Source organism: Pavona decussata, unplaced genomic scaffold, assembly GCF_977016875.1.
Source record: "Pavona decussata unplaced genomic scaffold, jaPavDecu1.1 SCAFFOLD_161, whole genome shotgun sequence".
NCBI lineage: Eukaryota > Metazoa > Cnidaria > Anthozoa > Scleractinia > Agariciidae > Pavona > Pavona decussata.
The window spans coordinates 1,744,323-1,758,830 of record NW_028145572.1 but is presented as its reverse complement, the minus strand read 5'-3'; the positions used below and the strand labels follow the sequence as shown (position 1 = coordinate 1,758,830).

The window sequence follows — 14,508 nt, the reverse complement described above, 5'->3', positions numbered from 1 at the left end:
CTTGCCTGACGCGAGGCTTCATCTCAAATGGAAACTAAACGTTGTATTTAAAATATTCTTAGCTTACCCTGACGAAACAAAACTCTAGGAAATACTGAAATATTTCGAATCCGAATTAAAATCAGGAGACGTCGCTTTTATGATTGTGAAGCGCACAAGTAAGATGTTATTGTTATATAAAATATTTTCTTTTTCTTCGAAAAGACGTCTCTCCAAACTCTACTTTTGATTTTCAGGTTGCATTTAACTTTGCTTTGTTTCATTTTAATACACAAAACTCTAGAATGCCTGCCCTGAATCGTATGGTGACTTTTCTACCATGTTTGTTGGTAGCCGTCGCTTTTTCATGCAGCGGGTTTTCAATAACCGCCGAGCGACACGAAAGGTGAGTGTGGAAAAAAAATCATATGGAAAAGACGTCAATCTCTGAAATAATATCAGGTTTAGCTCCGCATGTATTGTTACAAGCAAAGTGAAGTTATTTTTACATTTAGTCGCGTAGTGTAAGGTGGAGGTCCTATTATAATTAAACGATTCGAATTTCACTTATGAAAGTGTCAAAATGTGGCGATTTTAAATATATTTCATTATCGTTTTTCTGGTAATCTAACTATCGAGTCTGAACATTAATAAAAATTATTAGTTTAATTGCGTTCAATCATGCCAAAACCAGAAACGGAAGCTTTGGCACCGAAGAACGTCAGTTACTATCAGGTTATTTCCTTTTCAATGTTTTACAAACCCAAATTTGCTATTTTCTTTAAGTTTTGAACAACATTGCTTTTGCGTGAAAATCAACATGATCTAAATGACTTTTAGTTCACGAGTAGTTAAAAATCACAGACTGCCGTCGTAACGATATTCAGTGCCCAACATTTTACTTGTAAACTAAGCAAGTAGCTTAGCCCACACCGGTTCACCTACAGCCGCAGGTAAAGTAGTTTTACTTATTAAAATTTGAATGATCGCCAGTAACTGGATAAGATTGTACTGAAGGAGCAAATATTAAGGTGCTTATAGTCGTATGGCTATGCATGTTAATCTTAGTGTATACAAGTTACTAGCTCCTATATTTTTCCTTTTTTTCTCTTTTTTCGCCCTCTTTCTTTCCTCTGTTGTTATTGCCTTTCAAAATCATTGTAATGTCGCTTTATTGTTGTGGGCAACTTTTGTATTAATTATTTTTATCACTCGAAAATCTTGACAGGGACAATAACATTTCTTTAACAGATTTCATTTTGAGATGAAACCCAACCCAAACTCTAAGCCCAAAACGGGAAATCTGTCATGAATTATCGCTATGATACCGGGTTTATCGAGTACATTTTGCAAATGTAGGTATAGAGAAGGATTACAAATTTTCCGAATGCCTGTGTATGAATGATTTGTATGCATCAATATCAAGAAGCATGAGACTGCCCAACACGAAATAAGAAGTCTTCGTTAGGTTTGTTTACAGAATTACTGGGACAAACAGGAAGAGGTTTTCAAAGGTAGCCCAAATTAGTCTTCTTTTGACCATTTCTTTTCGCGTAAACATAATTCAATGAGGTCAATTTGGTAGCGGTCTTTCTTAGTGGTAGGTCGATCTGCATCAGGCGAAATCTGCAGACCGTTAACCACAGTAACTATAAAAGTACAATGGACCAATCACAACTCGAATTAAATACTGTTACGTAACCAAACCTAAGGGCGGGAAAATGCGGGAAACGAAGACACAATTGGTTGTGGTTTTACTTCCAATTGTGTAATAAACCAGCACGAGTTCTAACCAATCACTGAATGTATTCAAACAAAACAAAACTGCAAGTGAACTTGATCACCCATTTAAATTCCAAAATATTTATTTTCAGTAAATAAATAATGGAATATTGTGGCTGCGCTGTACGTATTTTCAAAGTCCTTTCAGTTTTTTAAGTCCGTAAGTGACATAGGATTTATTTCCTGTATTCTACTGGTTATTTCCTGTTATCTACTGGTCGAGTGGAATATACTACTTATTATTTCACCTGGCTTTATTCGACGGGATCGATCACAAGTACAGCCGCTAACGATAACCGACAAACACTTACCTCCATTATATACAAAACAAAACAAGCAGAGAATTAAAATAACTCCTCGTCTAATATTATGTAAAATGACGTGCAAACCCTCTACTTTTTGGATTATTATCATCATCATTACTTTCATAATTTGATAATTACAAAATTTAATAATTACAAAATATCTAAGTAAATTTTGTTTTATATATTTTGTTTTATATCATACGTTAATCTGATTTAATGCTAGTGCGTCTTTCGAAAATTTCCTTGCTGGTTCTTTTAAGAATTAAAATTCTCAATGTTGGTTTAAGGTCTGTAGAGGAAAGCGATGAGGACTGGGAACGAGGTCAGCAGGAAGCTGCCAATTTATCTGCTACCATCAATGGAATTCTGGGATCATATGATCGAAAACTACGTCCCAACGCGGGCGGTGAGTGCCTGCCGTCTTGTTCTTTTACATTCGGTGCAAATACGTACGAAAACGAGGGCAAATAATCATTTTTCTGTCCGCGTTCGGTTTACATAAATTATACGTAAAATTAAATGCAAGGCTGATCGGACAGCTAAAATAATTTTATTGCCCAATATTTCGGTTAGACAATACTAACCTTCTTCAGGGGCGGCAAAAAGCTAAGCTTAATATTGGGCAATAAAATTATTTTAGCTGTGCGATCAGCCTTGCATTTAATTTTACGTTTTATTCAACATTGCTGACCCTGATCTACACAAAGATCCGGCTACACTTTGCTGCTGTTTGCACAAGTGGTCCCTGCACTATTCAAGAGTTACATAAATTAACCGATTGTGGCAGTTATTCTTAAAAAAGTGGTGTTTTAAGTGTAAATGACAAAATATTATTTATTTGCGTGATCAAATCTTCATGTCGTTCTCGTATGAAAATCAAACGAATTTTTATATAACTTATTACATTAATGTAAAACATATTTGGGAAATAGTGCTTTACATGGCTATTTAGTATGACTGATTATGATTTTGATTATAATAATACTTTAATAATAATAATTTATTTATATAGCGCGATTTCCAGAAATATCCAATCGCGCTTTACATGCAATTACAGCAAATAAATTTCATTACACCATACAATACTGAATAAAAAAAAGAAAATTACATTTACATATTTAGGTCTAATATTTCTAATGTACAAAATGTCTAAATGTGGTATTTAATTCTATAGAAAAACTTTCCTAAAAAGATGAGTTGTAACTTTTTTCTTTATATACACAACCCCTCTCTTAGTGGATCCTGTTGTGAACGACGTTGGAGATCTATGGGTCGTTATTTCCTAGGATCCCAGCGATTTAACCCGGGGAAGGGTAGGTTGGGTACAAAATTGTACAAACTTGTTACACGTTCCAGTACCATGCCAGGGTCCTCTGTTTTTTAATTCGCTCAGCCTAGACATCCAAAACTCAATAAGTGTTGCAACTCAGTTTAAACAAGTTGAAGAAGTACCTTCTTACTTAATTTCTACTTTTCCCCCATTCTCCCTTTAATCATTACTTTTCTTTCTTGCTTCCATTTTTCTTTCCCTTTTTTATTGTATGTTGTCATTAATTGTTATTTCCCCGGCAGTATCTCACCACTGTCGTTTTAATAATCGTTGTAATTTAACATTAGTTGAGGAAGCACGTGCTGCAGTTCTTTTGGCTTCTTCGCTATTTTCCTTTATTTGTTTACGATTCTGTAAATTGCATTTAGTGACGTGCTAGGAGAAGTCGTTTTCCACTGAACATGACATGTGGATAAAATGTATACCAAATGATACATGGCTTAAGTTATCCGCCGCTTTCAACGACTGGAGCCTGGACTCCACATTCGTCTTAGTCCCCTTGACCGCGTGCTGCGGAAAAATTCTCGGAGAATAAATTTTTGAAAAGCAGCAACCTGTGTAAAACAACAAAACAAGACAAGAAGATTTTCTTTAGGCAGGGTGGCCCATTCAGTAACCAGGCTGGTGTTTATGGAAACCCTCCACAAAATAAACGGAAATTATAACTTTCGAGCCGGATCACTTGCGTGGGTTATCATGAAGTCTTTTGATGGTGGAGCTGGCTTTACCCTCCCTTCCCCCAACACCGAGTTCTTGATGCCGTTCATTTTCGTCACCATCTCATTTGAATTTTTTTGTTTGTTTGTTTGTTTGTTTGTTTTTTAAAGGAACCCCAGTAGAAGTGACGGTTGAGGTCAAGGTCGTTTCATTTAGTGAGCTAAACGAGGCAAACATGGTATGTTCTATTGCTGTTAGCCTGTACGTCTAAGTCATTTTTTGCAATATGACCCGGACTCAAATCGTGAACTCAGAGTCCGTCCATCTATGAATTAAACTTGTTATTGGTCAACTTTTGTATCGACTGGTTTAAAGGGTTTTCCTCTAAACTCTCTTGTTTTCCTCCCTCCTTAAAAACCAATCGAACGATTGGTTCTGGATTAGAGGACCGACCTAAGATCCACCTCTTAATGATATCGAGGACGTGGATTTTCTGTGAAAACGTAACGATGAATTTGAAAAAGTGCATTACCCTGCCGAGCAAATCCTCAAATTAATCGGGATAGCGCTAGACATCTAAGATACAATAATTTTGCTTTCATTTTCGACCACCAGGAATATTCCATGGACATTTTTTTCCGCCAATGGTGGTACGATCCGAGATTCAAACATAATTCTAGCATACCGTTCAACATGGCGGCAGATCCCACGAAGCTGTTCTGGACTCCGGACACTTACTTCTTTAATGTGAAAAGCATCAAGTACCATTTCGTAACTCGAGAAAATATGCGCGTCATGATTTATTCATCAGGAAAGATTTACTTCAGCGCAAGGTATGTGTTGCAGTTGGTAGGTCTGATGATGAACGGGAGTGAAGCGTTGAATGTCTAATTGAAAGAAGACAATTTTATCCAGGTGGTATATCTCAGTCCAAAACATAAACTGTAATAATGGCAAACCATGACGACGGAATAGAGCGGTTTTCAATTGAGTGTCGTAAAAACAAAACCAAAACAAATTCTCTGGCCAATCACAACAGACACAAACAGGGCAAAGAAACAATCAAAATTCAAGAAAATACATGTAACCGGCGCCAAGCGCGAAAAAACGCGTGCAGGCATGTCAAGATTGGTTTTGGCACGAGATTTTTCAACCAATCACAAGCGTAGTAAAGTAAAACCAAAGCAAACGCAATTAATCACCGACTTTCGACATTGAAATGAAAACTGCTCTAATCTAATAATGTTATCCACTCGAAAAATAACCAACCAGTACTAGAAGATGAATGTATTGGGCAGGGGTTATAGATTAGGCTGGTCTAAAACTGGTCGAGGAATACCTGTCAACTTTTCACAAAAATAGGCCAAGAGTGTAAATTTGATGAAATCATTGAACAAACAGGTCATTAGAATAAGGGAAATGATCACCAAAGATGTACGGATACTCGAACTTATTCTCCTAACTAGTATCACAAGAATTATATGAAAAACAGTGAGAAGAATGTACTCGTTGACATCAATCATCATCTATTGCTTCAACAGATATGATCAATAAATCAAGTATGCTTCTTACGGGGATAATAGTCAAAGTTAGATTATCTTGATATTTAAACAAGTTCTCCCAGCAATTTCTGTACTAATAATATTTAAAGGCAAGTAAGAAGAATTAGTACGCTGGTATTGGGGCTTGAAGCGTTAACCAAGCTCTTTCTTTGTCATTTTTAAGGATAACATTGACAGCTCAGTGTGATATGGATTTTCGACTCTATCCAATGGACACCCAACACTGTCCCCTGATTATTGAAAGCTGTGAGTACTTTTCATTGGTTGTTATATAAAACTGTAAGCACTCTTCATTAGTTGCTACATAGAGCTGTAAGCATTCTTCATTAGTTGCTATATAAAGCTGTGAGTACTCTTCATGGGTTGTTATATAAAACTGTAAGCACTCTTCATTGGTTGCTATATAAAGCTGTAAGTACTCTTCATTGGTTGCTATATAAGGCTGTAAGCACTCTTTATTGGTTGCTAGAAAGAGCTCTAAGCACCCTTCATTGGTTGTTATATAAAGCTGTAAGCACTCTTCATTGGTTGCTATATAAAACTGAAAGCACTCTTCATTGGTTGCCACATAAACCTGTGAGTAATCTTCATTGGTTGTTATGTAAAGCTGTTAGTACTCTTCATTGGTTGCTATATAAAGCTGTAAGCACTCTTAATTGGTTGCTAGAAAGAGCTCTAAGCACCCTTCATTGGTTGTTATATAAAACTGTAAGCACTCTTCATTGGCTGCTATATAAAGCTGTAAGTACTCTTCATTGGTTGCTACATAAAGCTGTAAGTAATCTTCATTGGTTGTTATATAAAGCTGTCACCACTCTTTATTGGTTGCTACATAAAGCTGTAAGCACTCTTCATTGGTTGTTATATAAGGCTGTAAGCACTCTTTATTGGTTGTTATATAAGGCTGTAAGCACTCTTTATTGGTTGCTACATAAAGCTGTAAGCACTCTTCATTGGTTGTTATATAAGGCTGTAAGCACTCTTTATTGGTTGTCATATAAAGCTGTGAGCACTCTTCATTGGTTGCTACATTAGGCTGTAAGCACTCTCCATTGGTTGCTATATAAAGCTGTAAGCTCTCTCCATTGGTTGCTATATAAAGCTGTAAGCACTCTTTCTTGGTTGCTATATAAAGCTGTAAGCACTCTTTATTGGTTGCTATATAAAGCTGTAAGCACTCTTTATTGGTTGCTATCTAAAGCTGTAAGCACTCTTTATTGGTTGCTATATAAAGCTGTAAGCACTCTTTATTGGTTGCTATATAAAGCTGTAAGCACTCTTCATTAGTTGCTATATAAAGCTGTGAGCACTCTTTATTGGTTGCTATCTAAAGCTGTAAGTACTCTTTATTGGTTGCTATATAAAGCTGTAAGCACTCTTTATTGGTTGCTATATAAAGCTGTAAGCACTCTTCATTAGTTGCTATATAAAGCTGTAAGTACTCTTTATTGGTTGCTATATAAAGCTGTAAGCACTCTTTATTGGTTGCTATATAAAGCTGTAATTACTCTTCATTAGTTGCTATATAAAGCTGTGAGCACTCTTTATTGGTTGCTATCTAAAGCTGTAAGTACTCTTTATTGGTTGCTATATAAAGCTGTAAGCACTCTTTATTGGTTGCTATATAAAGCTGTAATTACTCTTCATTAGTTGCTATATAAAGCTGTAAGCACTCTTTATTGGTTGCTATCTAAAGCTGTAAGTACTCTTTATTGGTTGCTATATAAAGCTGTAAGCACTCTTTATTGGTTGCTATATAAAGCTGTAAGTACTCTTCATTGGTTGCTATATAAAGCTGTAAGCACTCTTTACTGGTTGCTATATAAAGCTGTAAGCACTCTTTATTGGTTGCTATATAAAGCTGTAAGTACTCTTAATTGGTTGTTATATAAAACTGTAAGCACTCTTTATTGGTTGCTATATAAAGCTGCGAGCACTATTTAGTGGTTACTATATAAAGCTCTAAGCACTCTTTATTGGTTCTTATAAAACTGTAAGCACTCTTCAATGGTTGCTATATAAAGCTGTGAGCTCTCTCCATTGGTTGCTATATAAAACTGTAAGTACTCATTATTGGTTATATGAATAGCATTCTATTGGTTGTTATATAAAGCTGTAAGTACTCTTTATTGGTTGCTATATAAAGCTGTAAGCACTCTTTATTGGTTGCTATATAAAGCTGTGAGCACTATTTATTGGTTACTATATAAAGCTCTAAGCACTCTTTATTGGTTCTTATAAAACTGTAAGCACTCTTCAATGGTTGCTATATAAAGCTGTGAGCTCTCTCCATTGGTTGCTATATAAAACTGTAAGTACTCATTATTGGTTATATGAATAGCATTCTATTGGTTGTTACATAAAGCTGTAAGTACTCTTTATTGGTTGCTATATAAAGCTGTAAGCACTCTGCATTGGTTGTTATATAAAGCTGTAAGTACTTTTCATTGGTTGCTATATAAGGCTGTAAGTACTTTTCATTGGTTGCTATATAAAGGTGTAAGCGCTCTTCATTGGTTGCTATTTAAAGCTGTAAGTACTTTTCATTGGTTGCTCTATTAAGCTGTAAGCACTCTTCATTCGTTGCTACATAAGGCTGTAAGTACTCTTTTTTGGTTGCTATATAAGGCTGTAAGTACTCTCCATTGGTTGCTAAATAAATTCTAAACTTCTTATCCAAATTATGTACGTGTTCTATCAAATTTGCTCTACGTGCGGTATATAGGTCCTTGACCAAATCGTGTCTGTTGCTTTTCAAGTTAATTTGCTAGGCAAACTATCAATCAAATCGTTCTATAAGTTCCCATAAACTAAGATGGACTTGCCCGGTCCCCCCAAAGGGAATAGCGGATGATAGGTACATTAATTAGGACGTAATAAAACATTTGAATTCAACCATCTGAATTATCAGGGCAGTTGTCAGGAACTGTCTCTTTCACCAGCTTCATTTGGATTTCACTGTTTGTCTCGTTGTAGATGCTCATACTACTGATGACGTGGATTATAAATGGCGAAAGACTAAAGCAAACAAGGGAAAAGGAATCGAGATTGTCTCCAAAGAAATGGCACAGTTTGAACTGACGGCAATAGAAACCAAGTTCAAAGACACTAAGAACAGCAAAGGTAATCTGCTATAAGTTTCCTAACTTGTTCCTTCACTTTTCAATATGATAGCAGATCTTCTTTTAGCTGCAATCTATTCAGTTCCTGCTTAGACTTAACTCCTTCTCTTACTACACACCCGAAACGAAGTGAGCTTCATTTGAGGTAGGAACGGTTACCAATAAAGTTAATTTTATAAATACAGTGGAACCTCTCCTTACAGACATCTCTTTAATACGGACACCTCTCTATTATGGACAGTTCACTCGGTCCCTGAGAGACCGAAACCCATATAAAGCTTACCTCTCTAAAACGAACACCTCTATAATGAGGACACTTATCCCTGTCCCCTTGGTGTCCGTAATAAAGAGGTTCGACTGCATATGTTAATTAAAGAGACGCCGTAATTGTGCGAGCTTGTGCAGATCAACAAGAACATACATACCTGACTAAACGTTTTCTATAGTAACAGTAACATGGAATAGGTCGCTTTTCGTGAGTGGTTCATTGAGTGCCAGTTTTTTTCATTTGCAGGATCCTTTGCCAGTCTGAGTGTCGTGTTCTCGTTTAAGCGCCGTATGGAGTACTTCGTCTCGTCCGTGTTTTCTCCGACAGTGACTCTTGTCGTTCTCTCGTGGTGTTGTTTTTGGATTGATCGTGTTGCCGTTCCAGCGCGTGTATCCCTAGGAATCACCACCATACTAACGGCCATCGTGCTTTGTGGTTCCACGAATGCAGAAATGCCGCCAGTTAGTTACACCAAAGCTCAAGACTATTTCTTATTGGGCAGTTTTGGATTTATCTTTCTTTCATTTCTGGAGTTTGTGATCGTGTTAAACACAGATCCTGAACCCAAATGGTTTCGTTGGCTGAAACGGTGTTGCAGAAAGCAATCTGCCAAGGTATTTATCTGTCAACTGAACATACTTAGATTGTTTAACAGCTCGTACGCATGCGTGCTTCATTGATTAATGTCTAAGCAAGCAACCGTGGATGATAATCCTACTGGTATCCGTTGGATCAATTGTTGATCTGATCGGATTAACATATACAAATGATAATAGAAGCAGAGACTGATGCAACGTATAATTACTTTTTAAATCTGGCCAAGCCAGCGTTCTTCAGGTACAATGAGAATTTACCTTGGGGCATGTGCTTATAGTTAAAAGTATTTGCGCAATAATGGAACTACGTAACACCAAATTAATTGATATATATAAAATATTAAAAAACTGACTGACTGACTGACTGACCCACTGACTACAGTGTCTGACTGACTGACTGACTGACAGACTGACTGACTGACTGACTGACTGATTGACTGACTATCTGACTGACTGACTGTCTGTCTGTCTAAGTGACTGACTAACTGACTGACTGACTCTGTCTAAGTGACTGACTGACTGACTGACTGACTGACTGACCCACTGACTACACTGTCTCAGTCTTTCCGTCTGAGTGACTGACTGACTGACTGACTGACTGACTGACTAGTTGGTTGGTTGGTTGGTTGGTTGGTTGGCTAATAGGCACCTTTTGTATACAACAATTGCAAGGTTAAACTTTTGATAAAGTCCCCAACTTCTTCAACCTTTTCCTTCCAGGAAATACCTTAAGTAGGGTTCACCTGTCAGTATTGAAGCCATTTCACGTTTAATCAGTTGTGGGCAAATTAGAGGGAAAATTATTTCCATTCAAATTGATTAACTGATGAACTAATAACCAACTATTACTAGCATATACAACTACTAACGATCGTATTTTGGCAAACAGGAAGAGAAACAGCCATTGAAACTGGATGAAACAGTACTCGAAAAAGAGGTAAAGACGCTTATAATTATGTCGAGGAGTATTAGTAGTATTGGTATAGTTCTTGTTTTTCCTTTGTTGTTGTTGTTATTGTTTTGTTTTGTTTTTGTTTTTTGGTTTACATTTGAATTGGCAGTTATATTTGACCATTGTACAAAAATACAAGGGTCCAGGTAATGCACTAATCTTGGACTCTGAACTTAATTATAGAGTCAGTTTACAGGGAAGGAATCTGTTGAGCAGCTTTTAAAATAACTTCAGAGTGGTTCCATATGTAAGCTTCATAACATGTCTCTTATGTTTTTGTTGTAGCCAGCTGAAACTGAAAATTTTTTGTTCACTTTATTAATTGCAGGCCAGCTTTGATAACGAGCCTTACAAAGAACTGGAAGCGGAAATCAGCCACCCTGCTGAAAGAGACCTTGCCACAGTACAGAGACACATGCCAGCGTGTACCTACCCCCTCCCCCAGAGAGTGGTGGTGTCCAACACTGAACAAGGCGCTACAGTCATGTTGCTAGACAAGACAGGCCACATGCGCCGAGGAAAGATTCAGGTCAAAACCCCCAGTCGGGAACTTCCTAAGAAGCGTAACCCGAGCTGTACTCACTGGGTGGACTTACTATCCCGGATGATCTTCCCGGCATCCTATGCCACCTTTCTGGTACTGTTCTGGAGTATGTTCGTAGAACCGTTACCGATTTGAAATCTTAATGGAGTGCATTTCGGAGAAATACTTCAGAAGCCTGTAAGTTTAAAAAACAAGTTCTAACAATGAACAAAATTCAATTCTTTTGAATAAGCACGAAAACTTGCGATAAAATCCAAATTTCTTTAACTGTTTTGCACAGAATAGGGTAGGAAATATAAATGGCTGTGTTTTGTAAGCATGCTAATAGAAAAACCTTGCTTGAGTACAATCCGTTTATTACGCTTTCGTATTGAGAACCATTTGTGATTTTTATACCGGCGATAACATTTATCAATATATCCTAATTAAGGACAGGTTAAAATTTACTGAGCAATTTGAAAAAATAATGTACCTTCTTCATTCCAGTAATATTATTTCTTTAAGTAATATCATGGGTGACAAATTATTCCTTAATTTTGGCGAGAAAACTTCAGCGTTAATTCATAATTTCACGTATGAAATTACAAAATTTCTATGGCAATGTTTTTTATATCTCAGTGCGAAGATGGCGTCCAGGTTTAAAGATGTTACGGATGAAAGAAGTTACGGCATTAAAAGATGCTGTAGGAAACCTAAATAATGGCACAATTAACTGGGTGAGGGTTTTTGAGAACTGGTGTGATGAAAATGGCCTTGGGAATAACCCTGAGACGGTTCGTCCCGAGCAGTTGAATAAAGTACTCGCGTGGTTTTTTGCCTGCGTGTGTAAACAAGACGGAACCGACCACGATTGTGAGCGGAATTTGTCACCCATTATATAAAAATGTAATCAAATGGTATACTCGTGAAATAAGGAAATAATTCCTAGAATTTTGACAAAACGCGCGTGAAATTATTTCCTAATTTCACTCGTCACCGTTTGATTACATATATATACAAATAATGAAAAGTCATGATATTTCAGTTTAGCTCTCTCAGCTTCATTAACAAGTTATGAATATTCAGTGTTGTAATTCAGATGTAATTACAGCTAAATAAATATCCTTGTATGGGAAAGTGATCAAGGCACAAGAGGCTCATATCTATGCCTTGTCTATTGACATATTTATATATAACTGTTACTGTTATTCAAAATAATAACATGCATCTTTATGCTTTAAGATCATGAATTATGCTCAGTCTATCAGTCTACATTCTATTAGTAGAATAATGGTTAAATTTCAGTTTGAATGTTTGTCTAGTTTAAGGGCTTTTTACATTTACTTACACTGATTAAAGCAGCTTATTTAACATTTTAATTCTTTTTTGGATCAGTTTTCAGTACTGCTCTTTCACTGCCGTGCCACTCACCAAAAGCCAAGGGCGCGTTTCCATTCGGCCAAATTTTCGGTTAACCGGTTGAAATGGGAATAGTACGCGCGGAACAGACGTAAATTTTCCGGAACAAACGGACGACCTTTGCAGATAACCTACTTTTTCTGTTCCAACCGGTTGCACCGGAAATTACCTTCCAAACCGATTGGAAAGAAAAACACAACATTTTCATTTCGTTGTCTTCTTGCGCCATCATTGCGCCATCACGTACGTGTTTTGATCTACCAATGAGATTGAAAATTTGGAATGACTAGAAAAAAGAGCCTTTCTATTTGATACGAGAAGTTTCCGAAATTTCCAACGGAAAACTTTGGCTAAATTAAATAGAAAGTGTCTCAGGCTTCTTTTGCCATTTGTGACGTCATCAACGACCCAACAAGATCTTGCAAGCCATACCTAAATGAGAACGATCAAATTAAAGACAAGTTTTCGTGTTGACTGTAACACTGCCACTAAGCACTTTTTCTTTGAGAAGTCTACCGGTTCCAAAACCTACTTGCCAGTTTTTGAACAAGGACCCTTGTTAAGGACAAACTTGCCAATTTCTGGTCGTACATACAGGAAAATAAAACCTTTCAAGGAAAACTTGATGTTAACACATTTCGCTACTCGACAAGTATTCCTTGACAAAGTTTCCTTGTTGAACAACTGTTTTGTCATTTTTTGAACGAGTGGACTCATCAAGGGAAAACATAACTTTTGTCGAACACACGATAATATAAAACATGTCAACACTGAAAACTTGTACGTATTCACCTATACTTACACGAGGAAGTTTCGCTACTCAATGAGGTCTCCTTGATATTCAGTTTGCCAGTTTATTAACGAGTATAAGATAAATAAACAAGTAAATAACATGTAAGTAAACGAGTAAATAAAACTACTAGGTATAAAAACTTTGTCTTCGTTCACACGAGCAAGTTTGCGTACTTGACAATGTGTTCCTGAATAACTTTCCTTGTTGATCAAATGTTTTGCCACTTTTAATTTTTTAACATGAAAACTTGGCAAGGAGCGAAACTGATAAATTTTGTCGTCCACGCAGGAATATAAGGCTGATGTAGACGAGCACGTTTTCCTTGACAAGTTCATTATTTCTCGTGTGGACGACAAAATTTGCCAAGTTCTTCCCTAACAAGCCCCCCTTGCTCCAAGTTCTCGGCAAAATTGTTAACGAACAAATCAAAATTGACAAGAAAGTTATCAACACTGTTTTAGGGTTACAAATATGGAACTGAGGTATGCTAAGAAATCTAATTAAAAATTAAACAAGGTATGCGTGCCTACATTTTATCTCGATCCCGAGATAAACGAACTTGCACGACATGTCTCATGCACGCTTAGGTGAGGAAACAATAGAGCGGACAAAACGGCTGACGTAACTTTAAGCAACAAATTGAACTATCGTTACCATGAAAACGAAAATCGTTTCATCATAACAAAGTTCTTGGGATAATTCGTATGGCGCGTTTGATCTTTTGCGTCGAATAACCGATTCAAATAACAGAGCCGTAGTAAAGTTTTGAAACTGTTGTTTGTGTGCTTGTTGGGCTAATTAACTTAAGTGTTGGGGGGATTTCTGTCAATTTTTGTGGGACTTGGATTACATTCGGAGTTGGATTATTTAATTAACCTGAGCTCGTTATTGGATGCTGTAAATTAATTGGCAGACGTTTTTACAACGATTTTCATCTCAAGTAAATAAACGTTCTTGAAAATACTGTTAGCACACGTACTTCAAAAATACCAAATTAAGAGAATTTTACAAATTTCCAATAATCCGAAAAAGGTATACTGTTTACTATAGGCGAGCGAGAGATAAAAGGCATGGAAAATATAGTTTAAATAATGTTCCTAAACATAAGTAATTTTACCGTCCATACAGTAAACATCATCGATTTGAGTTTTATACGACGAAAACATCATTTCGAATTTTTTTATATATTTTGGCACTACAAGAATTTATATTTCAGTTTA

The 14,508-nt window shown here is 36.6% G+C and overlaps 1 protein-coding gene across 1 annotated transcript; it reads left to right on the top strand.

Moving 5' to 3' along the window:
- Positions 1–14,063, top strand: LOC146464684 (gamma-aminobutyric acid receptor subunit beta-1-like). The gene is made up of 10 exons (XM_085129643.1): positions 1–158; positions 284–385; positions 2,354–2,472; positions 4,224–4,291; positions 4,669–4,886; positions 5,779–5,861; positions 8,592–8,738; positions 9,252–9,619; positions 10,491–10,538; positions 10,882–14,063. The coding sequence occupies exons 2-10, from the start codon at positions 285–287 to the stop codon at positions 11,230–11,232; spliced, it is 1,503 nt and encodes a 500-aa protein (XP_084985769.1). The 5' UTR covers positions 1–158; position 284; the 3' UTR covers positions 11,233–14,063.
- Positions 14,064–14,508: the final 445 nt, after the last annotated feature.